Source organism: Mus pahari, chromosome 9 (assembly GCF_900095145.1).
Source record: "Mus pahari chromosome 9, PAHARI_EIJ_v1.1, whole genome shotgun sequence".
Taxonomy (NCBI): domain Eukaryota; kingdom Metazoa; phylum Chordata; class Mammalia; order Rodentia; family Muridae; genus Mus; species Mus pahari.
The window spans coordinates 87,798,571-87,824,855 of record NC_034598.1 but is presented as its reverse complement, the minus strand read 5'-3'; the positions used below and the strand labels follow the sequence as shown (position 1 = coordinate 87,824,855).

The 26,285-nt window shown below is 46.2% G+C and overlaps 1 protein-coding gene across 1 annotated transcript; it reads right to left on the bottom strand.

The window, feature by feature from the left end:
* Nucleotides 1–375: 375 nt before the first annotated feature.
* Nucleotides 376–3,221, bottom strand: Ascl1 (achaete-scute family bHLH transcription factor 1). The gene is made up of 2 exons (XM_021204998.1): nt 1,927–3,221; nt 376–1,566 (listed from the first exon to the last, which is right to left on the bottom strand). The coding sequence occupies exon 1, from the start codon at nt 2,651–2,653 to the stop codon at nt 1,958–1,960; it is 696 nt and encodes a 231-aa protein (XP_021060657.1). The 5' UTR covers nt 2,654–3,221; the 3' UTR covers nt 376–1,566; nt 1,927–1,957.
* Nucleotides 3,222–26,285: the final 23,064 nt, after the last annotated feature.

Here is a 26,285-nt window from a genome sequence, read left to right as displayed (position 1 = left end):
AAATAAGGTGAAAAGCATCTCTTCCCAGGCTACTGTTCGGAGATTTGTTAAAAATGCATAGTGTATGGTGGGATGGTGTAGCCACGTATTACCATGTATTTCCCTAGGAGCTGTGGACATGCATGGGGGATGGAAGAGAAGAGCTACCTCCACCCCCCCACTTGCACACACAATCCTCATAAAGATACTGCTGCAGTAGGAAGAGCTGAAGCACTTATCTCTCTCAGTTCTGTCACTGTACACCCTTGGCACCACCCTCCCTTTGGGTATTTTGATAGCTTAGCCAGCAGCAGCAGCAGCAGCAGCAGCAGCAGCAGCAGCAGCAACAACAACGACAACAACAGAGCCAAAGAAGACATAGAGGCAACTGACCGTTCTCTCTCTCTTCTTTTTATATAAAAAGGAAAAAGTTTTATTACAAAACTAGTTTGTATAAAACAGGGTTATACACTTTTTTTTTTTGTAAGTTTGTAATAAAACAATAAGGGGTGGGTGTGGGGGGAAAGGCAGTGGTAGAAACTTCCAAAAGGCAACCTATGGGAATCAACGGGCTGCCACTTTGCGTTTGGACAGTAGCTGCATAAACTTTTGTTCTCCTTGAACAGTTTTTTTTTAATAACATCATTAATACATTAACCACGTTTCTGTGAAGTAAGACACATTGGTGCTGAAGTCATTCTGGTGGCATTTAGATCTCACCTATGAGGAGAGTTCTTTACAAAACCACACTGGGGGTGGGGGAGGGGATGGCAGTTGTAAGATGAACTACACATCTAAAGTACGCAGAGGTAATCTCATTACATGTTAAAGTATCAAGATATACACATTTAAAACCATTTGTACAAAACTTCTATAAATTTTTTCTCTCTCTTTTCTTATGTACAAAAATATCTTAATATATCCCCAAACTGGTTAGGATAGATACAAATAGATTTTTTTCTTATAATAAAAAAAAATTCACAAAGATTGGAAGCATTCTATGAAGAAAAAAAAAAACAAAAAACAGAAGCAAAGACCGTGGGAGGGTGATGTGGGGTTTGGGGAGGAGGCCACCAGGAGAGGGAAAGGCTGTCCCAGAACTGGCATTGCTTCATTGGAGGCAAATGTCCATAGATCGCTGGAATGGGGGTGACTGAGGAAAGACATCAACCCAGTTTCAGGGGGGCTAAGACAGCTCTGACAGAGAGTGGGAGGTGAAGGCACTTGCACATGCACGCTTTCAGCCCTGCCTGTTAGTGGTTGGGAGTTAATATAGGGTGTGTGTGTGTGTGTGTGTGTGTGTGTGTGTGTGACTCTCTTGCTCCAGGTTCGGTACCCATCTGTGACTCAGGCTTAGAGGTTCAGACACCAGTCACTCTTCTCATGTCTGGAAATGATGGGAATGCAGAGACGCTGTTGGAGCCCACCCCTGTTTGCTGAGAACATTGCATCTTAGTCAAGGTGCCCTGGAGGTTGGCTGTCTGCTTTGTGTGTTTTCTTTCTTCTTCTTTTTTTTCCCTTGTTTTTCTGCCTCCCCATTTGACGTCGTTGGCGAGAAACACTAAAGATGCAGGATCTGCTGCCACTCTGTAACAGAAACAAGAGAGATTAGTGTGAATTTGAAGGGGTGTGGTAGAGGCTATTCAGGCTTGGAGAGTCTGTCAGGTAAAACATCTCTTTGGGCAAAGTCCCAGGACTCAATACGCAGGGTCTCTACGCCTCACCTCGACCTCCTGTTCTTGGAAACTTGGGCAAAGCCACTCGCAGGGGCCAAGACTGAAGCTAACACACTAGCACTTGAGATAGACAAACTAACAACATAGTAACCTCCCCTCACCCCTGCGTTCCTGGAGACAGGCCCTATCTTCCATGAACCCCCCCCCCATTCCCCAAAAGAAAAGGGGACCCAGTCCAGAAAGGTTCTGCCCATCCCCACACGAAGCATACCTGCTTCAAAAGTCCATTCCCAGGAGGGCCCTCAGAACCAGTTGGTAAAGTCCAGCAGCTCTTGTTCCTCTGGGCTAAGAGGGTCGTAGGATCCCTCGTCGGAGGAGTAGGATGAGACCGGAGAACCCGCCATAGAGTTCAAGTCGTTGGAGTAGTTGGGGGAGATCGTGGGCGACAGGACGCCCGCCTGGAAGGCAGCGCTCACCGCGTCGTGCTCGTCCAGCAGCTGCTGCAGCGCGCGGATGTACTCGACCGCCGAGCGCAGCGTCTCCACCTTGCTCATCTTCTTGTTGGCCGCGCCGTTGGGGACATGCTCCCGGAGGGTGGCAAAGCCCAGGTTGACCAACTTGACCCGGTTGCGCTCGCGCTCGTTGCGGCGCGCCACGGCGGCGGGCTGCTGCTGTGGCAGGCTGTAGCCGAAGCCGCTGAAGTTGAGCCGCCGTTTACAGCGCATCAGTTCCGGAGAGGACGAGCGCTGGCGCTTGACCTGCTTGGCCGCTGACTTGTGACCGCCCCCTGAGGGCTGGCCGTCGGCCACCGGGCTCAGCTGGGGCGCCTGCTGCGGCGGCGCCTGCGGCTGTTGCTGCTGCGCGCTCTGAGCTGCGGCGGCCGCCGCTGCTGCCGCCGCCGCTGCGGTCGCAAAGAAGCAGGCTGCAGGAGGCAGGAAGGGCTGCGGGGGCTGCGGCTGCTGGCCGGCTCCGCTCTCCATCTTGCCAGAGCTCTCCATGCCGGGCCAAACTGTCGCGGGGGAGAACGAGTTGGGGACGCAGGGTGCGCAGAGCGCTTGAAGGAAGCGGGGCTGCGAAGCACGATCAAAGGGGGGCAAAGAAAAAGGAGAGGGGAGAAACGAGCCCCGGAGGAAAATTAAAGGGGAAGAAACGCGCAGAAGGAGGCAGAGTTGTCAGGCTGCAGCGGAGAAAGGTGCCTGGGTGATCGTCTTCCCTCTGCGCCGCCTCCTCCCTCCCCTCCTCCCGCCGCGGTTGGCTTCGGGAGCCTCGCGTGGCGCTCGCGTGTGCGGCCGCCGCCGGCGCCTTCTCGATTTTAAAAGAGGAAAGGGAAAAGGAAAGCAACCGCAAAAGTCAGCGCCGAGCGCGCTCTGCCAGGTCGAGCTGCTCCCGGGCTGCGCTCTCTTGCGCCCGCTCTCCCTTGCTTCAGCCTGGGCTTGAGCCTGCTTCTGGGATTATTTGGTTGAACCCCCTTTCTAATTGCTCTCTCGTCTCCCCCAATTCGCCCTCCCTATCCGGCTCCCAGCCGGTACGCCTTCCACGTTCCCTGGCCAGAAGTGAGAGACTGCTGAGCGGCTGCGGTGCGGCCGCCTTTTCAATGGGACACCCAGCCCCACGCGCAGCCCTGGCCCCGCCTCGCCCCCCACTCCCCGCTGCTGCAGCGGGCGGCTGCAACCCCCACTACCCCTCCTCTTCCCCCACCTCCTCAGCTCCCTCCCTCTCGCCCCCCCCTCCAGTTGCCCGCGCCCGCTCCTTGCAAACTCTCCATTCAGCCGGGTTTGTTGTTGCAGTGCGTGCGCCTGGCGCGTGCCGGACTCCCGGCTGAATAAACAGGCCGCGCGCTCGGGGAGGTGGCTCCTGGAGCCAGGGGGTGGCTCTAGAAATGGGGGCCTTTTTTAAAAATGGGGGGCAAATGACTCCGGGACTTGGGGTGCCTAGGTGGAAAGTCTGGAGGGAAAAGTGTCTTTGGAGTCTCCTGAGAACTTGGAAGAAAATGCAGGGAAAGGTTTAGGCAGACAAAGTGGCAAAGGGAACTCTTGGAAGTGGAGGGCTGGGCTTCTGTTTTTGTCCCCCCATTTCTTCTCTCCGCAGTAACTCCGGAGGATTCTTTGGTGACCCTAAAAAATAAAATATGTTTGCCGTTAGGTTTAGGAAGGTAGGAGGGGAGGGCGTTTGCACGAGTGAGCAAAGTATTGGTCACTCGCTGTATGAGAACTTGAGTTCTAGCCCGAGTCCTCTCGCTAGCTTTGTGGTCTCGGTAAGTTCTACCCTGTCTGAGCAGCCTTTCCCTCTGCAACCATTCGGGGTTGCCACTGCTGTTCCATCCAGCTTCAAGGATTGGATGTGTCGGGCACAACTCGCTAAGGGTGGGAAGAATAGGGAGACATGAACAGGATAGGTTGACAGTTCCCTAAGAAGCTGAGGCAGGAGAATAAGTTGGAGGCTAGCTTGAACTACACTATGAGACACCCCTCAACTTACAAACGGTGTGTGTGTGTGTGTGTTCGTGCGCGCGCTCGCGCACTGACAGGTGGCTGTGCAGAGGCACGATTATTGTGGTCAGTGGTGTAGGGAAGTGTAAGCAGGAAGGTACTCCTGGTTATCTGTTTCTGGCCCTCTATAACACTCCTCTGAAAGATGCTTGCTAGACGCTATGGGAAAGGAGGGCATTCTGGGATATTTCAGATCTTCTGGAGAAAGAAGTTGTGGGCTGTGCGGGAATAAAGGGTGACAGGATTTGAGCTAACTGAAAGACTTCCCTCCTTGTCCCGCCCTGTCGCAGGCGCCTTGGAGGCCTTGGCGTAGCCTCTATCCCGCCCCAGGCGTGTGCCTGGCGGACCGGTGGCAGGCGACTGGGAGCGGAGCCCGCTGAGGCCGTGTGCTGGCACCGCGAGAGAAGGGGAGGTGCCTGCAGCGGTCACCGGGCTGCTGGGACAGTGCCTGCCCAGGCGCATTCCCTGGGCCCTCGGCCTGGCACTCTCTGTCCGAACCAAGTCCAGTTTAGAAAAAGCAAAGCACTGCAGGCAAAGGTCTCAGACTGCTCTGGTGCACCGTGGGATAGTCTCTGGTTGGGTCTACACAGGCAGAACTAGGCGGAGGGCACTCTTCTGGTAGTTTTCTCCAGAAGTCCCCAGTTCTGATCAAAGACTGGAGTTCAGTAATGATTGTGGTGAAGTACTAGCTAGGATAATGGCTTCTAGTTATCGTCGCTATTATTTGAATCATGATTGGAGCCATTTTTTAAGTGTCCCGGTAGCCTAAGCTGGCCTCGAGCTCTTGACAGTCTTCCCTAGTACGGAGAATATGAACATTGGCCACCATTTCTGGCTGGGATAATTGCTTCTAGCTGAGTTTCTTTTTGTGGAGATGGGTCATCCTAAAGGGTCCACAAGGATGACCCAGAGAGATGTCCTAGACATGAGCGGCTATTTCAGAGTATTCTTAGAGCAATAGTGGTACTTCCTAAGTGGCTCAGACACACACGTTGCCTTGGCTTTCTCTTTGTAGGAGGATAGGTTTGGGGAGCACAGTGTAGCCAGGCCAATTCTGTGATCCTCCCCACTCGCACAGCTCTATCACCACCAGCTTACTGACCTCCGGAAGTCTGTTTCTTCATCTGCACCATGGTTCCCCACACCCCCCACAGAAGCAGAGACTGTGGAATGAGGCTGGATCCTGTGAAGTCATTCTCAAACACCCGTCTCCGACACAAGTTGCGAGAGAGTGTGTACACCATCTTTGTATCAAAACTACCAAACTTCTGAGGTGTTTTGTGAAGAGAGAAGATTCATCTAAGCTCACAGTGTTAGGAATTTTAATTTGAGATCAGTTGGCCCCTTTGTTCTGAACCTGTGTGAAATGGCATACTGTGGATGAAACACGTAGACTAGCAAATCTACTTGCTTTATGGCCAGGGGGAAAGGGAGAGCAAGAGAAGAGGTTTGATTGTTTTTCTTGTCCATTTGAGATACCTAGACGTATCTGGGGAAGTATAATCTTAATTGAGAAAATGCCTTTGTCAGATTGTCATTTTATAAGTCTACGAGGAATTTTTGTTTGTTTGTTTGTTAGTATTAATGATATATGTGGAAAAGTCCAGTTCACTGTGGGCAATGGTACCCCTGGGCGAGTGGCCCTGGGTCAGAGGCTGAGCAAAGCTGGTAAGCAGTGTTTCTCCTTGGCTTCTGCTTTGATTCCTGCCTGGAGTTCCTGTCCTGGATGTTTCCTTCCTGGTGGGCTATTGCTGTAAAGTAAAATTAACCCTTTCCTTACCAAGCTGCTTTTGCTCATGGTCTTTATCATAGGGATAGGTCCCAGGAACAATGGCCTGACCATGTTGTTTTTTTTTGGGGGGGGAGGTGCAGGGAGGGCTCTGATTACTGTCTTGGACAGCCGCAGCTGTGGAGTGGATCCACCTGAGCCTATGGCATAGGTTTTGTGTGTTTTGTATGTCAGAGCTGGAGAAGTGGGGCTTGGGAAGACATAAGATTATGAGTTCTTCCCACAGGCTGGGCACTAAGCTATTTATACTACTGGGGTTTGGCTTTGCTCTGACTTGATTGTAACTGCACCCTGATTCTTCTCTCTTGGAGTAAGAAAGCATTTAACTTATTTTTTATTTTATAGGTGCCTAGAATGGAGAGACTTTGAACTTTTAAAGAGATGTTTAGGGGAAAGCACATGAGTTTTCCAGTGCCATAGGGTCAGTCTTGAAAGCATAGTAAAAGTAACAGCACTAACAGGCTAGATTTAAGAATATATATGCATAGAAATATTTTCATGCAGTAAAAATGAAAAAGAGGCTATACATTTGAATGAGAGTAGAGAAGGGTATGTGGAAGGGCTTAGGAGGAGCAAAGGGAAGGGATACATATTGTCATTAAATTATAATCTCAAAAATAAGGAGATAATGGATATTCAAAGAAAACCTGGACTTTTACAATATTAAAAAATTTAAGACTGAGACTTTTAAAGTTATGGTATGTTTATATTTTGATATTGATTGGAAATATTGGGAGTGAACAAGAAAGGAAAAGTTATGGTTCAATAAATGCGTTTTAGCTGGGCGTGGTAGTGCACGCCTTTAATCCCAGCACTCAGGAGGCAGAGGCGGGCAGATTTCTGAGTTCGAGGCCAGCCTGGTCTACAAAGTGAGTTCCAGGACAGCCAGGACTAAACAGAGAAACCCTGTCTCGAACCCCCCCCCCAAAAAAAATATGTGTTTTTGTGTGCAGTTGTTCCATTGTCAATTGCACTGGTTGGTTTTGCCAACTAGGTACAAACCTAGACATATTTGGGAAGGGGACTCTTAGTTGAGAAAATGCCTCCATCAGATTGCCTGCAGACAAGCCTGTGGGCACTTTTTTGGTTAATGATTGATATGGGGATGCCTAGTCCATTGTGAGTGGTGCAACACTGGGCAGGTGGTCCTGGATGGTCTAAGAAAGCAGACTAAGCATCAGGGGCAGCCAGGAAGCAACATTCTTCTGCGGCTTGTTCTGCAGTTGCTGTGTCCTGTCCCTGCCTTGGTTTCCTCGATGGATATTTCTCTATTCCTTCTTCCTTCAATGTGATTCAGAATATTTGAACCAAAACCAACCAACCAACCCACCAACTAACCAACCAACTAACCAACCAACCAGACAAACAGATTAAACAAACAAACAAACAAACAAACAAAACCATTTCCTCCTTAAGTTTTTCATGGTCTTGGTGTTTTACCACAGCAATGGAAACTGGAACTAATACAGAAAGGGATGAAGATTCTATAATCCCCTTCCAGGGCCCCCAGAAGCTCCCAGGAAACCTTACCTTTTAAAGGTTCTACCACCACTCCATAGCATCACCCTGAAGAAAAATACTTTTAATTCATTAGGGGATAGTTAAGATCCAAAGTAATATGGAGCAGGAGACTCTGAGCTCTTGGCTTTCTGGAGCCTGTCACAGTGATAACTGTTCTAACTATTGGGAATTTAATAACACACCCCTCACCCTCCCTAGCACTTAAGGTTAAAGCATTTCTTTTATTCTTGAAGACCAGTGATGGTGGTGGCAGAGATTTTTAAAACACTAACAGTCTTGATGACAATAAATAGAAATATGCCGTGTAGTCTCCCATGAAAGAGGCTACAGCAGAAGCACTGGCCCAGTGTCCCACATCAACTGTCTGCGGCGGCTCTCTTGCCACCCAGTGGGTTGACTCCAACCAAGTCCCCAGGGCTTTACTTGACCAGGTCACTTGAACAAAGTCCCATTTATCTGGACGTGAAGGAATAAGATATTTCATAGAAGAGCTGCATACCTTTATCCCAATTGGGGTAGTGGCACACCATTTTCCTATCTGTCAGAGCTGTTATGAGAATGAAGTTAGAAGTCACTGATGAGTTTCCCTTGTAAAATGCCCTATGCATATCGGGAGCTGCTCTTTCACTCTTCCACGTGGCAGGACACAATGAGTCTTCTGTCCTGTGATGGGGAGGGCCACACATTGGGCCATGTGTGGTGTTGCTCAGAACATAGACATTCTGGGGGAAGGGGAACATTTATCTTGTCTTTAAGCATAATAAGGGACATAGTTTCTGCACTTGGTTTTTCTTGTATTATCCTTGAGCTGCACCATATTTTAAATTGGTTCTTGTCTATTTTCAGTGCTGAGAAGCTGTAAAGGGAGAAGGCTTTCCTAGTGAGCCTTTGGAAGCGCCTCCTAGATGATCAGAGACTGTGCCTTTAGTGTTCTGGAATGTTACGTTTCACTGTTCATTTTCTCTGTCTGTCTCTGTGTCTCTGTCTCTGTCTGTCTCTGTCTGTCTCTGTCTGTCTGTCTGTCTGTCTGTCTGTCTGTCTGTCTCTGTCTGTCTCTCTGTCTCTCTGCCTCTCTGTCTGTCTGTCTGTCTCTCTCTCTCTCTCTTTCTCTCTCTCTCTCTCTTCTCTCTGATACAGGGTTATACCATGTCGCCTGGCTGTCCGGGATGGAACTCGCTCTGTAGACCATGCTGGCCTCAAACTCAGGTCTCCTCCTACCCCGGTTTCTAAAGCGCTGGGATTAAATGTATGAGCCACTACCACCCAGCTAAACTAGGTTTTCCATGGAACCATATTTTAATAAAGTTGCGTTTATAGAGGCTTCTAAATGAGGGGTAAAGAGAAAAAAAAATGCAGTTAAGTCATGGACTCTGACCCTGGTCACAAAATTTTTAGTGCAATTATCAAGTTGGAGGAGTTTTGAACCCAAGAACCCCAGGTGCCCCAAGAAAAGAGGGTATAGAGCTCCTGCCAGCCATAACACAGGACCTGGAGAGTAAACTCCCCTAAGCCCGTGCTAGGTACTATCCTACCCAGGGAAAATGAAAAAGCACATTTCGTAAATGATGGCCCCTTGTCAGGCATGCCCTTTCCCAGGTCACTTTGGTGTGACTGCTAGGTGTGCAGCAGAGGCAGAGAGGGCCACTCTCCTGGACCAAAGAGCAGGAGCCTCCCATTTGCTCTGGCTCAGCAGTCTGGTCCTAACAGCCTGGCCTGCACCTGCATCAAGAACTCCAGGCTCCTAATGAAGCTATTCACTTTTTCAATATGTCTTAAAAAGAAGAGAAAAAAGTTGGAGAAAATGAAACAAAACAAGCACAAAGTATATTTTATTGTGGCTTTTAGGATAAGGGGGGAAGGTGGGGGACGGAGGGGGCAGTAATTTGCAGTCACCCTCACAGGGGCTTTTGAAGTTCTCCAAATAAGGAGAACTAATGCCAACTCTTTATTTTTTTTCTAAAGCCCCATTTACATTATGATTAAATACCTTCCTTGGATAAGCATAAAGAAGGTCGTTAATCTATATAGCTCTCCAAAGAATCAATACATTCTAAACTTTTGTAGGATTTGTTACACTCTATTTTCTTGTTACAGTAGGCCTGCAGCTCTGTCTAGGCACATGGGTCTTCTTCCCCCGCCCCCCTCTGCACCTCCTCCAAGAATGAAAACAAAGCAAAGGTCTTTCACCGTAAACAAAACCAGCTGATTCTTCACAGAGAACCCCTGAATAGCTTGAGAAGAAGAAGAAGAAGGAGGAAAAAAAACTTACAATAAATGGTGCATTTTTTTCTCTGCTGGGTATAGTATTCAAGGATCAGGGCAGTATTCAAACAGAGGTCCATTTTTTTGCTCAGCAAGAGAGTTTAGAAAAGAAGCGTGGGGTCCATTCAGAGCTTCCCCCTCACAATCACAGGGCTCTGTGAAACCTATCTTCCATGCCTTGTCAGAGTGTTTCTGGGGACCAATTAGCGCTTTGTTGCAAGGCTTCTTTGCTGAATCTTTGAGCAGCAGGAAAAAGCGCTCTTGAGTCTCCCCTTATTTTGACCATTTCAGTCATTACTCAGTGTAATAATTAATATGACAACTGGACGCTCCAGTTTGTATAGAAACACCTCAGCGACAGGAGCGAGTTTGCAGTGGGTGGTAATGAGCCGCACATCGGCTCCAGAAGCCACACACACAAAAAGGGAATGAATGGCGACAGAGAAAGAGAAGGAATAAAGATAAAATAGTTGGCACAACGCAGAGGGACATAAAACAGACTGGAATGGGGAGAGGGAGGAGGAACCGGGACAATTAGAAGGGGAGGAATAAACACCCTGCGGAGGTTAACTTATTTTGAAACTGTTTTGTGAATAGAACTGTGGACGTGAGTGGCCAGATTTCAGTCCATCGCCCCCCCCCCGTCCCTTTATGGACCATCTTGGAACTAAGGGGTAGAAGCAGAGTGGGGACAGGGGCTGCTGCAGTCTTTAGATTGTTCTAAGCCTCCTGGAAAGCTCACACTCTGGCTATCAACCTCAAATCCCAGCGATCCACTTACTTGGTGTTCAGCAAAAGCCAGGTTACCTTGGAGGGACCAGATCTATCCTACCGTGCCGGGGCTGGGGGGCGGGGGGAAATGAATGTAGGGCAAAAGACATTTCAGATGCGCATCAACTCTGCACCGTCTACTGCTGCAGGGTCCGGAGCAAGCAGGGAGCTCTCTGGTAGCAGCGCAGCTACTGAGGTCCCAGTCTTGTGCTCTGCGCCCCTGGGCTGCGACCCCTATGGGATGCCATAATAAATAATTAGAACATTTAAGTGTGTTGGGCTCAGCTCATGCTAATAAGGCAGATAAGAACTTACCACTAAGCCCAAGTGATAGTTTACATATAAGACAGGAACCAAACAAAAAACTCCCTAAATCCAAACTCCGCTTTTTCCTCCCCACCTTCATTCTGGAATTTCTGTCCCCAAACCTTTTCCTTAATTCTGATTTCTTGCACACACCTTCCCTCCCTCAGCCACCGTGCACTCTTCATTCCTTTCATCCAGGTCGGGCTTCTTGTGACCCTATTCCACTGCCTGCCCACCTCAGACCTCTGAAGGTTTGCTCCCAGCCACATTGCCCAGTCAGATCATCTCTGTGATGTTTTCTTTATACAATATGGAATGAACCCTAGCTCATATCCTGAGGGTAGGACTCAAAAGCTCAGGAAATCTGGAGTTTCTGCAAGCCTGCAGATGCTTTCAGATTCAAGGGCCCAGGGGGATCCTTCTGGTGGGTGAAGAACAGGGGCACCTGGCATCCAGGAGTTCCTGAAAGGCTCCTACAGCCTCCTGAAAGCTGGAACAGTTAACCCAAGGGTCTGAGGTCAGTCGTGTGTCCCCATTGTGTGGCCACGCGTCCTGTGTCCATCAGCACCTCCCCAAAGTCCAGACTCAGACTGACTCCTTGTGGTGTGGCCTGGGAGTATCTTAGCTTATCAATTAGTGGGCAGGGGAAGCTCTCTCCACCTCAGGCAAACCAGAATGCTGCCCCTGAGGGCCAAATGGAAAGTTTACTGGTGAGTAACAGGTTTCAGAGGGAGCAGAAGGAGGCCAGGCACAGGAACCTTGCCTGCCTGGTTCTTCTAGGCCACTCTTCCGTAGGCCCATTTGTAGCACAAGCAAGAGTCAAAAGCCAGTCAATTTTCAGTCTCTCTCTCTCTCTCTCTCTCTCTCTCTCTCTCTCTCTCTCCCTCTGTGTGTGTGTGTGTGTGTGTGTGTGTGTTAAGTCTCTGCACATTTCCACACATCCTCTCCCACTGAGGCCAGACAAGACAGCTAGAAGAACATATCCCACGGACAGGCAACGGCTTTGGAGTAGCCTTTGCTCCATTTGTTTGGGACCCACAGGAAGATCAAGCTGCGCATCTGCTACGTATGTTCATGGAGGCCTAGGTCCAGTCCATGTATGGTCTTCGGTTGGTGGTTCAGTTTCTAAGAGCCCCAAGGTCCCAGGTTAGTTGACTCTGTTGGTCTTCCTGTGGAGTTCCTATCCCTTTGGGACCCCCCCTCCACCCCAGTCCCTGCAATGCTCCCTAGGGTGTAATTTTAACATGGGTATTTCATATTCATGAAACCTCAGACAGCAACAAAGACAAGATTTAAGGGCTTACTATTTATAAAATCCCAACATTGGCAAGCACGCAGAACGTGCAAGAGATGTATGAAAAATACAACGCTCGCAGTGAAATATGAGGTATACATCACGAGGTATACATCAGTCCTGCCAAGTGTGAGAAAATACCGTTTAATCGGAAAATCGATTTAGGCTGCTATACTCATTGCTGTTACACGGAACTGTGGCAAGTTTGAAAGGAGGACAGCCAGTCACAGTAGCTGCTTCCCATGAAGCTGTAGCTGGAATAGTCAGCACAGAAGGGAAGAAAGTCCCTTGAGACTCCGCAGGGCAACAAATGACAGCGGCCCTGTTCCTCCATCTTCCTTTTATCTCTAGACTCCTGCCCTGACATACCCAAATTCCGGCCCCCACATATAAATTTCAGGTAAAATCAATGAGTTAAAATTGCATGCATTCTCAAATCACTCAGAGTCTCTCTCTCTCTCTTAAGCAGATGTTCTGACAGCGTAGAGAATCCAAGCTGGACCACACAACCCTTCTAGTGTTCTGCTTTGAACTCATGTATATATATATTTTCTTTGCTAGTCTTTCTTCTAAAATAACCTCCCGGGGCAAATGACATCACCCTCCTCCGTCTTCATTGTGTGGGCAATGATGGTGCTCAGATTATGGGTCCTGCTAGTCAGAAGGCATTCCGGAGTCAAATGGTTAGTGCTAGGGACCAGGGTAAGTGCCAGGTCTTTGGCGCATCGTGACTAGCGTGCAATGGAATGAAACACCATTGCTCACCACAGCTTTGCTAGAGAAACTGGATACTCACATGTGACTAGACTGGTTTCTCATCCCGGATTCGAGGACCTGGTAATTGACGTGTCTTCCTTTGCGCGACGTGTGGGTCGCCTGCCACCTGCTGGTTATGTGTTAAACTGCAGCAGGAACTGTGGAAGGGAAAATCTGTAATGGGATGCACTCCACATCACCCAGTTCAATTAATTAATTCTTCTTTGTGCAATACAGTTTAACCATAGAGCACCGTGAGGTATGGGTCCCATCTATTAGGATGGCCACATGATGATACCTAAAATGTTCTCTCTCTCTCTCTCTCTCTCTCTCTCTCTCTCTCTCTCTCTCTCTCTCTCTCTCTCTCTCGTATGTGTGTGTACATGTGCATGTGTGTGTGTGTATGTGTCTGGAAGCCAGAGGATGATAGGTCAACAATGAACACCACCTTCTTCCTCGTCAGGATCCACCTTAGTTTTTGACACAGTATCTCTCACTGAGCCAGCAGCTCATCCACTTGGCAAGACTTTCTGGCCATTGAGCTCCAAGAATCCTCCTCTTTCCTTTCTCCCCACCACTACCGGGTCTGGTTTTTATTTTATTTTACTTTTGCTGTTCTGAACTTGGATCCACATATTTGAGCTGCAGGAACGTTATAGACTGAGCGAGCCATCTCCCCAAACGCTTGAGGTGTGCTTAACGTTCGGTCTTGGAAGCTTCATCTCATGCCTACCCAAATATGACTGAACACATTTTCTATGTGTTCTCACAGCAAGCCACATTTCCTTTGCCAAGGATGGGAGCTGCCTCACTTGAAGCATGCCAAGTGGTAAGGCGGTGACAATCAGGGAAGGCTGAATCTTTTCTGATAAGAGATTTGTATTTGTCCTGCAAGGTCAGGTACCCTGGTGGTTTGAGGGCAGGGGAAATGGGTAAATTATCATGGAGATGGCTTTTCCTAAGGGCCCTGGTAATTGGTCAGAAACCTGACTCAGAGGGAAAGGGGCCAAGAGACAGCTTTCTCAGTGTCAGGGATGTCTCTCTCTTGCCTTCATTTGCACTTCTCCGAGGCTACTTCTTGGCCTGGCTGTGACATCATCCTCAGGCTCCTCTCTATCCACATCCCCACTCTATCTCTTTCCAGCATCCACTCCTTTCTTCCCATTAGGTTCCTTTGCAACTCTATTCAGAAAAGCTTAATCAAGATTACCCTGCAGATTTATAAGCACTAACCTTCCCTGGCATCGTCTTTAGAGAATCCACATGCACACCCTTCGGTACCTCACACTTCATCACGGGCGTTTCTCTTTCTCTCTCTATTTTATTATGTTTTATTTTTATTATATTTTGTTTACATCATGTAGAACAAAACTTTTAAATTTAAATATATTTTGATCACACTTGTCCTCTCCCCCAAGTCCCAGATCCTCTCCTCCCACTTCTACCCACTCGACTTTACATTCTGTCTCAAAAGCCCAACACAATAATAGAATCCTCGTCCAAACCAAGAGAAATTATCCCCCCAAAAGTCCCACTAAACTATAACCAAATGAAACATACAGAGAAGAAGCCTGTGGAGCCCCTTCTATGTTGGGCAACCCTGCCTGAGCATGAGTCCTGTTGTGAAGTAGCTGATGTTCCTAGTGTCACTATGTATGGATTGTCTGTCTCCTAGCCAGTATAAGTGACAGTTCAATTGTTAACGTTTACTCCAGTGGCAAGGGCTTTCATTCATTCATCCATCCATCCATCCATCCATCTATCCATCCACTCATTTTTTTTTTTTGTTTTATTTCGAGACAGGGTTTCTCTGTATAGCCCTGGCTGTCCTGGAACTCACTTTGTAGACCAGGCTGGCCTCGAACTCAGAAATCCGCCTGCCTCTGCCTCCTGAGTACTGGGATTAAAGGCGTGCACCACCACGCCCGGCCATTCACTCATTTTTAAAAAAATATAAAAAAATAAAACATATAAAGATTAAAAAAAAACAACAACTATCTGTTCCTGTCTACTGTAGGAATGAGTTTCTCTGACGATGACTGAACAAGGCACTGATCTATAAGAATAGTAAAATATCATTAGGGGTCATTTTATCATTACAGTTTTCTTGAAACAAACAGACAAAAAACAAAACAGTAGTATTCGGTTTTGCCCTGACTCCCAGGGCTATCTAAATTTCAGATTCTTGGTCACCCCAAGCAATGCTGGGGATGTGGGTTATATCTCGTGGAATAGACCCTGAGTCAAATAAGTTATTGATTGTTTACAAATCTCTCCACTCAGAGCTCAGGGAACTGTTGGAAGAGGAGGTGGAAACAGTATAAGAGCCAGAGGGGGAAAGGACATCAAGAAAACAAGACCCCCTGAATCAAGATCTTCCTAATGCTACGATCATTTAATACAGTTCCTCATATTGTGGTTACCGCTAGTCACAAGAATATTTATTGTTGCTACTTCATAACTGTAGTTTTACAACAGTACAGTGCTGCAGTTATGAATCACCATGAAAATATCTGACGTGCACAAAGGTCATTCGATTCTCAAAAGACTTACAACCCACCAATTAAGAACCTCTGCTCTAAATCTCCATGGGCAAAGCTCTTATGAACTCACAGAGACTAAAGCAGTATGCATAAGGTCTGAACAGGTCTGCCCCAGTTCATAGTGTGAATATTACAGCTTCCCGTTTGGTGTTCTTATGGGATTACTGAATGAGTAAGCCACTGGATTCCTGATTTTCATTCTTTTGGGGCTTTTTTCCTTCTGTTGGTTTGTCTGTCACCAATCTTGACTTTCAGATGCAGTAATAGATCTAAAAAAAAGTGGTGACTGATTCCAGAGTGGACCACCAGCCGTCGCTCATAGAGGCTTATGTCAACCTGTCCACCATTGCTCTGTATAGCACAGACTCTCTATGCTACGTGGACACCGCTATTCCATGCAACAAGGGAGTTCACTCTGTGGGTCTGATGTGGTGGATCTTGGCCTGGGAAGTACTCTGCATGCACGACACTATCTCCTGTGAGCACCCGGGGGAGATTACGGTTGATCTCTGCTTCTACAGAGACCTGGGGAGATTGAAGAGGGGCAGGCTGATGCTGAAAAGACTGGAGTCAAGGAGGAATCTCAGGGCAGGTAGTCCAAGTCAACTCCTGAGTTCAACTGTTGCTCAGTCAGAGGTGCCTGGCCAGTCTGAGGGTGTGCCAGTACCCACTGTACACATTCAGTAGTTCTCTACTGAAGACTGGGGTGCCAAGTCAGCCATTGAGAACTGGTTGGCAGCTTCTACAGCATAGGCCACTGAGGGGGTTGGAGCCTCCACTGAGTGATCCTAAGATGCTTTTCAGACACCCGAGAAAAGGGAAATAAATGGAAGGAAAATAAAGTTCCTAAACACTAAACAAACAAAAACAAACAATCAAAAAAGAACATGCCTCATAAAAATTCTAGCCAGGAATTTGTAAAAACTAGATGGTGTAGAACAGAAGATTCCTCAAGACTGTAAAATCTGATGGTCGGATGCTTCAGGAGCCAATTTTATACCCGAATGCCCAGATTCGCATAACTGTCCATGAAATGACTTAACATACCCACTAAACATGCATGAAATGTATCCTTACCTCAACCTTCCATCTGGCTCTGAGAGTCTGTGCAGCCCCCGGGTGTGAGAAATGTAATGGGTGAGAAGTGACGTTCAAGAGCATATCGTGCAGTGTCTCTACTATATAAATAACTTTGTGAGTATGGATGGCAATAAAATATAATGAAGTATTAGTAATGGGTTGTTTAGGCTTAGACTTTTTTTTTTTTGGCTTTTCAAGACAGGGTTTCTCTGTGTAGCCCTGGCTGTCCTGGAACTCACTCTGTGGACCAGGCTGGCCTCAAACTCAGAAATCTGCCCGCCTCTGCCTCCCGAGTGCTGGGATTAAAGGTGTGTGCCACCACTGCTGGCCAGGCTTAGATTTTTTAAAACCTACTTTTAGTAAGGGTTCTCAAACACTTCGACCCCCTCCCCCCCCCCATCTAGCCCACTGTCCAAAGGCAGGGGAGAAAGATGAAATAGGACAAGGGGATGTGGACCCGTTTAGAAGTAATTCTTTGGGGGCGATTCCAATCTCTGTTGTCATAATACCAGCAGCCCAACTTCAGCAGTGTCAGGACACCAAACACGAATCAGCAGTAGTGGCACTATCTAGCAGAAACAGCCAGGCCTCTACCTGATTGGCCTAAGTCAGTAGGATCGGCCAGGTCCAACCAAGATGCCAGGAGAAGTTGTCTGCCATGCCTCTCTCCACAAAGTGAAGATCAGCAAAAACGAAGACACGGGACCAATGAAGCACTGCAAAACTATCTATTCAAGCTCCATCACTGTCTGCTGAGTCCAAACATCACGTGTGCTCCCACAGGTCTTGCCTCAGCAAAATACCACATGAGTATGTATCACCTGACATATCTAGAAACTTCCACTTCAGGGTTAAGTCTCATAGTTTTGATAAACATGCTTTACTCAACTGTGAGTTTATGTAATTAATCTTTGTGTTACAATGATAGTTAGCATTAGGCTTACCAAATGTTTGAAAAGTTAGCTCTTCAAAGCCTAGATAAGCTTGCCCTAGTCTGCCACTGATTATAGTACATAAGTGGTGTGAACAGTGGCAGTTCCTCTAACCCCAACTCGCACCTTTCTCTCCTCCTTTAGGTACAAGTAGCTTTAGGTATACTCCTGGATGTTCCCGAGAACTGTCCCATTTAACTCTACCCCAGAGATTTTATAGAGAGGGGTTCTTTCTATTAGGAACTCCCTTTGCTCCCGAATCTGCTTATTTGTAGATTCTTCTGACTCAGTTCTCAATACAGAGTATCTATGTTCAATAAGTCCTCTCTTGTTTTAACCAGGCTCCCTTAAAACCTCTTTCATAACAGCTCTTCAAAAAACTTAATTTCTTTTTGGTCATACTCAGTGCTAGGTTTGTTTTACTTCTCTGTTTTTCATTTCTAGTCTTCATGTTTACCATTTATGATCCTATTAGACTGTGAAATTAATGGGAACGGTAACCTTGGCAGTCCTCATCGTCATTGTCTAGAACAGCGCCTGGTTAAATATGTACCCAACAAACATTTACTGAGTACGTGAGCGGACAGATGACCATACCCAATGATCTCACTCTGACGCTGCAGAGACAGGGTGCCTGATGCTACATCCACGCACATCTTCTTTTCATTTAATAGACCTTTAATCAGAGGCACTTGACTTACTAATTGATTTCATTCTAAGCCAAGAATGCCTACGTACTGCTAAGAATTCCCAGAATAGCTAGCCTTAAATATTATTCTGACAAAAAAGCATGACTTCATATCTTAATCACATTTTGTGTAAGGGGGGGGTATTAGTCAGTAATGATGTACAGATTTCTGGGCTGTCTATGTGGGTAAGAAGATTAAACAGAAAGACATGAGAGAAACAAAATTCTTTAGGAGGTGATTGTGTCCTTTAAGTCCTTGTGATGAAAGAGCAGTTCTCCTAACGGTAAACCTACCTTGTGTGTCTTTCCCTTGTATCTCACCTTGTTAGGATTAGATGTAGCTGTGAAAAAAAACTTCAAAACCCTGGGTTTAGATAAACTAGCAGTTTATTGTTCTTTTTTACAAAATGCCAGTCAGTCAACTACCTCACCCTTCCTCTCTTGACTCCATTTTTTTTTCTGCTTTGAAATGTATGAATGGTTGATGTTTTCATGGCTGATGTTCTCTTGCTAATTGTTTTATCTAAAACAACAACAATAACAACAACAATAACAACAAAAACCTGTTTGCAGTGTCCTGCAAAGTTAAAGGAAGCTTGCCCCATACCTGGATTTGATTGGCAATAAAGAACTGCCCTACAGTCAATGGCTGGGCAAAAGGAGCTGGGGCAGGAGCCTTAGAGTTTCGGGAGGAGGAAAGGAGAATCTTCACGATCCGGGAGACATAGACGGAACAGATCCGGGAGACGGAACAGATCCGGGAGACAGAACAGATCCGGGAGACAGAACAGATCCGGGAGACATAGACGGAACAGATCCGGGAGACAGAACAGATCCGGGAGACATAGACGGGACAGATCCGGGAGACGGAACAGATCCGGGAGACATAGACGGAACAGATTTAGAGCTGCACAGGGGAGACCATCTGAAATGTAGGAGTAAAGGGAAAGAGGTCTCAGAAGCCTCTTGGGCAGCAAAGACCATTGGGCGTCACAGAAAGTAACAGGGAAGCAAAGTTAAAATTAGATTTACAAGGTGTTGACCCAGGAGTCCTGGGAGGGAAGGGCATGCTAACCATGGAAAGCTTAGAAGTGTCCAACCACTGAGCTAGTAAGTCATGTTAAAAGACAAGCATGTGTGTATGTGCGTGTGTGTGTGTGTGCGTGCGTGCGTGCGAGCAAGCGAGCGAGCGTGAGAGAGAGAGAGAGAGAGAGAGAGAGAGAGAGAGAGAGAGAGAGAGAGAGAGAGAGAGAGAGAGCTGCTAGGAGCCAAAACAGTGTAGCAAAACCTCCTGCTACATGGTGTTCCTAAATTTATCTCATAACCCAACATGGTGACCTACTGCTCCAACACTGTTTCCACACTGGAACCCTCAAGGAGAAAAAATGTTAGGAGAAAGGCGTACCTTCTTAAAAGCACTTCCTAGCAGTTATGTAGATGCTCTTTCTTCGCATTTCTTGGGTCATATATTTGATTTGTAGCTACAGGGAAGTCTGAGAATTGCACCTGTTTGTTCTACGAAGATTTTCAGCTACACCCCACACCCCAGGTACCGGTTTGATAAGTGAGAAGAATACAGCTGTACAGGGTAGGGGTGTGTGCTGCAGTTCCCTTCCTTCCCATTAGTGGGCTCTGCCGTTCCTGATCGTGGGCTGGTCATGCATCCATAAAGTGGGCCTGTGGGGAAACAGAGCGCAAATGGACTCAGTTGTTACTGAAAACATAAGAGATGATATGACTTTCCTTGGTCCCTCTCATCAATTTGGAATACCTTCAGGTAGGATCCAAGCCTAGAATGTTCTGCAGTGGGAATTTAGGGCAACTACTTAATGTTCTTTTCCAGAGAGGCATGATTTTTAACTCCAGAATAAAGAAAGTTTTTTTTTCTTTCTTTCTTTCTTTCTTTCTTTCTTTCTTTCTTTCTTTCTTTCTTTCTTTCTTTCTTTCTTTTTGAAGAAGAGGTAGACATTAATATGGGATATCGGGGCACTCATAAAATACTGCATCATAGAAATAGAGTCAAGATTTTAAAAAAGAAAAGAAAAAGAAAAAAATTAGACGACAGTGTAATATCATACTACAAAAGTTAGGAAATTCCAACTGTCTAACATCCCTGTGGCTAGGTAGGTCATAGGCCTTAGAGGAGAAACTAATATGATTATTCTGTTAAGTGATTATAGTCCCCCGCAATAACTTTTTTTTTTTTTTTACTGATTCTCTGCAAGTTTCACATCTTTCACCCTGATTAAAATCCCTTCCCAGTCCTTCCATGTCCCTGCCTCCTTGTAGCCCCACCCCCAAAAGAAGTAAAGGATAAAAATAAATTTTAAATGGAGGGAAAAAAGAAAAAGAAAGTCTACTTTGTGTTATCTATACACTTGCTGGAGTATTCTTAGTGGCCAAGTCCTTAGTGGCCTGCTCTTTAAAGAGAGCTGAGTCCTTCCCTCCCCACACCCCTGCCAGAAGTCATTGACTGTGGAGAGCTACTCTTTGGCATCTCCGTCATACTTTTTTAAAAGTTCTCTTCAGTGGCTTCCTGTCTAGGCTGTTACTTTTTGGTGGGATGGGAAGGCTGGGGGAGGGGAGGGGTTGTCATGGAAGCCTTCCATGTCTCTCGACAATTGTGCGTCTGTAGTCATTGATATCATGACAAAAGAAGCCTCCTTACTCTTCACAGTCAGTGGGAACATGGATCATGGGCATCCACTCAGTATCTGGTAAGAGCACAGACCATGAGCATGCCTCCCTGCTGCAGTACAGCCATGGACTCAGACAGGGTCCTTGGGGGCTGCCTGGATCACAGACATCAACACTGACCTCAAGGTGGCAGCACAGGCCACCCACATCAATATGATTCTAGACAGCAGCATGGCCTATAGACATCCACATGGCTACAGGTTGCAGCAGAGACCACAGACATCTGCATGACCTTTGGTGGTAGTGCGGGCCATGGACATCAACACAGTAGGACCACAGACCCAGACATGTCCTCTGGTGCAGCATGGTCCTCAGGTGGCAGCGCAGGCCACCCAGAACAGTATGGCCCATGGCATGGTGAAAGTGTGGCCCATGGACACGGTGGACATTGAATTGGCTTAAGGCCGACAGTACAGACCACAGACATCTTCATGACCTTTGGTGGTAACACTGGCCACAGACATCAACACAGACCCCAACTGCAGTAGGTCCTGGAGTCCTACAGCATGGCTCATGGACACTGATGTGGCCTCCATGAATATAGTCTTAAAACAGCTCTGAAGGACTTACTGCTATTCCCATAAATCAGAGCATCATTCAATTCAAACCAGAGAAGTTTCTCCTTTCAGTAGATGACAATTAACACAGATCCCCCCATTTGGTCAATGTGCAGAGAGTAAGAGGATGCCAAGTGCTCAGCCCTAAACCAAGTGCTCAGTCCATATCAACCCCTTTGCCCCAGGACTCATGAAAGATCGGGTGGAAACTTGAGAAACCCAGAGATGCCAGGCCCTCCCTACTCTGAGGTCTAACTGGAAAACACACACTTGACTGATGGAGAAAATATCTCCAAGTTGGGTGGGAAGGGTTAGGAGAGTGAAGAGGGTGCTTATTAGAGGAGCTAGAGATAGTGAATGTGGTCAAAACACACAGTAGTAAATTCTAAAATTTTGCTAAATATTGTTAAAGAAAGAAGAAAGCATGCAATGCCATGTTGCTACCACGGGACTTCTTTTCTGCTTCGGTGGACCTAGATATGGAAGTGGTGCTGGGTAGAGACAAAACCTTTATCCTGGCTGATATATTTTTTTTTAAAATCTTTTTTATTTTGCAGAAAAGTGAAAATAAATTTAGAGAAGCAAGAATACAGCTAAGTGGTAGAACACTTATCGAGGATGTGCAAGATCCCAAGTTATATCCCCAGCATCACAAATATTACACTTAAATATATGAAAGTATAAAGTAGAAGATATCATAATTTAAACACATAATGCATAAAACGTTATGAGAATTGTTAATTAATATACCTTCAACCAAACACACTTGATTGTTGTGAATAGCCCTGTTGCTGTTTGTGTTTTGATGCTAATTCTGCTTCCCCAAGAGGGTCTGCCTGGAACTAGGAGTGAATCACTACTCAGGTGACTTCCTGTGAACCTTCCTCTAATGGATAAAGATTTCTAGGAACCAATCACTGGGTGAGGAGTAGGCGGGACTTCCGGAGAGGGGAAGAGGAGAGGCAGGAAAAGGTGACTTGCTTTTGTGTGTATGGTGGTGGGGTGGGGTGGGGTGAGTTGGAGGATGGGGGATCTGGCGCTGGGAGGGGGTGGGGGGATGTGGAGGTGAGGGGTGGGGGGATCTGCTACCAGAGGATTTTAGAATGGCTTATACATTAGGATGCTAGCTGCTGTGTCCAGTGATTGAGTTACCTATTAATTATGAACTAAGTTTGTGTGATGTTTTCCTTCATGCGGTGACTCAACTGGGTTCCAGAGAGAAAGGTACAGTAGCAAACTGTGGGTTTGTAAGAAGTGCACCCCAAGGGGCCATGGGAATTTGGAAGTGTGGGGCTGGTGAAGCAGTGACCTGCCGGTGGGAACTTAGTGAACCAGGGTGGAAAGATTTCAGAGCTCGGGGTCAAACAATCTCCATGAGATGAGAACAAGCCAGTCAGTGCCTTGCAAGAGATAGTGTGAATTGCTTTTTAATATTTCACACTACACTTGATTTACTAGTTGATTTCATTATGAAGTAATGTAATGTATAAGTTCTAAGAATTCCAAGAATTCTTAGGTATCTGCCCTTTTTATCAATATAGATTATAGAAGTTAAGACATTTTTATGAATGGCTAAAGGCTACATGTCTATGTATGTAAGATTTGTTTTGGCCCCATATGTGGGACTGTGATAGGCAGCCTATTTTGGTTGAGTAGGGCTTGCTCCGGTGACCTAACAGAGAAATCTACAAGGGACAGAAAGGCAAACCACGTTCTCAGAATCAGGTGCCTGTCCATAATTCTGTGACTATCAGTCACGCAGACAATGTCCCAAGCTTCTGGCATTCTAGCTAGACTCCACCAGGTATGCTCCTCCCCACAGTTACCTGGCAACAGTAAGATAACTCAGCCCACTATAAGAGGGGCTGCTTGGCCCCTCCTCACTCTTTTTAAGCCCTCATCTTTCTTACTCTCTACCCTCCTTCTCTCTTTCCCTTCTCTCCTCTCTCCACATGGCTGGCCATGGTCTCTCTCTCTCTCTCTCTCTCTCTCTCTCTCTCTCTCTCTCTCTCTCTCTCTCTCCTTTCCCTCCTTTCTCCCTGCCTTTCTACAATAAAGCTCTACAACCATAGACTGTCTCTGCTCATCAAGGTGTGAACGATGGGATGGGCTTTCTCCTAACGAGCTGTGTCTAGCCTCCTGCCAGAAGGCCATCCTGTGCTCCAGCCATGGACTTGACAAAGGACTCTCACCTGTGTGGGAACCATCCAGTGCCCCCCCTCTCCCTGCCCTCTCCCCCCTTTGACCCTGGGGCTAATGAGCCCCCCCCAGGACCCCCATTCTGTTCTCAGCTCTTCCGCAGTATCAAGCCTGGGATGCCCAAGGCTGAGAAGCTGGTACCTAGGGCTATCCCTTGTCCACCACCCGCCAAGATGGGGTCAGTGGCTTAACATATCCAGACACCCACCTGTGTCTGCATGGAAAGCGTGAGGCAGTCCTCCCGTGTCCGCCTGCCCAGAGCACTGAATATCTGGTGGGATATGGGCTCTCTCCCACTCCCCTCTTTCCCCCATACCCATGGCCTAGCACCCATGCAATAAATTCATAAAGGCTATTGCTTTGAATGGTTTACATTCATCCTACAGGGCCGGGCTGCGTAAGTGGGGAGTTTGCTTGAGTGTAAGGAGAAGTTATGCTATATCCTATTCATCTGACCATGCAGCAGACACAGGATACTTACGTGTTATAGTCGCTCCAGGTGTTTGCATCTAGGCAAGGTTCTCCCAGAATCCCTTTGATATCCTTTGCATTAGTCTGTGGGTGAGGCAGGGAGGCAAGCTGCCATGAGGTCTGACATTCACACAGGTGGTGTTGTCTCTGAAGGGAACGGACCTTGTGAAGACTGCAGGCTTGTCCCAAACCATGGAAATAGCCTCTTTCTGTGAAAAATGACTAAGCAGACTGCTGAAATTCACTCAACTGAAAATTGGTCTTTCTTTGAGTCTGAACTTATTGGTATTTATCATTAGTGTTATATTCCAGCTCATGTTGTGTTAGAATAGATTTAGGGAAAAAGTATTGCAATTTGCCAGTAGACAATAAATTGGTAGAAGTCAATTAGAAATAAAAAGGAAAGCCGAGAGTATCCCAAGTATCTGGAATTTAAATAATATGCTCTTTAAAACTCTTAGATTATTGAGAAAATGATATTCAAAACTTCAAACTGAACAATAGTAAACCAAATAAATGGAACCCAACTACAGTAGTACTTATATTTCATTTTAAACGTATTTATTGGAAAACACAGATGACTGAAAACAAATTAGTGCTCAACCCGCGAAGTTGGGAAAAGTCTAACAAAGCATACTCGAATAAGGAAATAGTAAGGACAAGTGGAGAGTAATCAATGAAAGAGAGAACATCACAGAGACCGGTGTTATGAAATGCCCGCTCTTCATGGATACGTATCAGGCAAGATGAGAGAAGATATGAATAAATAAAGCACAATACAGGGTGGATAGGCCAGTAGGATCCCTAGGGTTTGCTAGCCAACCAAGCCAGCTTAATCAGAGAGTCTCGGGATCAAAACGCAGGTAGATGTCACCTGAGAAGGAAGACATCCCAGACCATCTTCTACACACCCATGTACATAACATGTATGCATGCACCTATACCCCAACAAAACAACAAATAACAGAATACAGAAAAAAAAGGTGAAAATAAATATAGGTAGGAAAATAATGTTAGGAATAGTAATTTATTCATTTCATGGAGCTCTTAAGAAGCTGTGTTAATTTCTGGAAAAATGTAAAACTGGCTGAAATAGATTTCAGGAATGATATAATAACTGTTAAGGAACCTGAATGTAACCTTGAATTTCCCATAACACCCCCACTCCCTTATCTCAGGCCCAGAAAATATAAGGCCACCAAATTCTTAAGGAACAATGTCTTTTTTCTGTTTATGAGAATCAAAATTAAAAACACACAGAAAGCTGAGCTGGGTCTTACATAAAGCAGTTATAACTGTTATTTCAACATGAGATGATGTCTAAATAATGAGATGAAGATTCCTCTTTTCCCGTAAACATCAGTAGAAAGATCCTACATGAAGTATGGACTGATGGACCTGTGATATGTCTCAGTGGGTGAAGGGAAGGCTCTTGCCACCAAGCCTGATGCTTTGAGGATGTCCTCTGTACCCCACATGGTGGAATGAAAAAACAGACTGTGCAGGTTGTTCACTGGCCTATACACATGTGGCGTGGGAGACTTGGGATTGTACACATACACAAATAAATGCATAAATAAATGTACAAAAATTAAAATATATGAACAAACCATGTAAAATAGGGCATTAAAATGAATAAACCACAAACAAGGGTTACTTTAGAACAAAAACAACATAACATCTGAAAAAAATCTGTGCCTATAATATTAACATGTTATCTTGTTAATTGTTAGCCACATTAACAGACTAAACAGAAGAGATCCCATACTTAGCAAATTCTGAATGTCAGTTGTCCAACTCAATACCTTATGTTGAAAACAAATAAACTCAAATAACCCCATTAAAAATGGGGTACAGAGTTAAACAAAGAATTCTCAACTGAGGAATACCGAATGGCTGAGAAACACCTGAAAAAAAAAAAATGTTCAACATCCTTAATCATCAGGGAAATGCAAATCAAAACAACCTTGAGATTCCATCTCACACCAGTCAGAATGGCTAAGATCAATAATTCAGGTGACAGCAGATGCTGGCAAGGATGTGGAGAAAGAGCAACACTCCTCCATTGCTGGTGGGATTGCAAGCTTGTACAAACACTTTGGAAATCAGTCTGGCAGTTCCTCAGAAAATTGGACATAGTACTACTGGAGGATCCAGCAATACCTCTTCTGGGCGTATACCTAGAAGATGTTCTAACTGGTAATAAAGACACATGCTCCACTATGTTTATAGCAGCCTTATTTATAATAGCCACAAGCTGGAAAGAACCCAGATG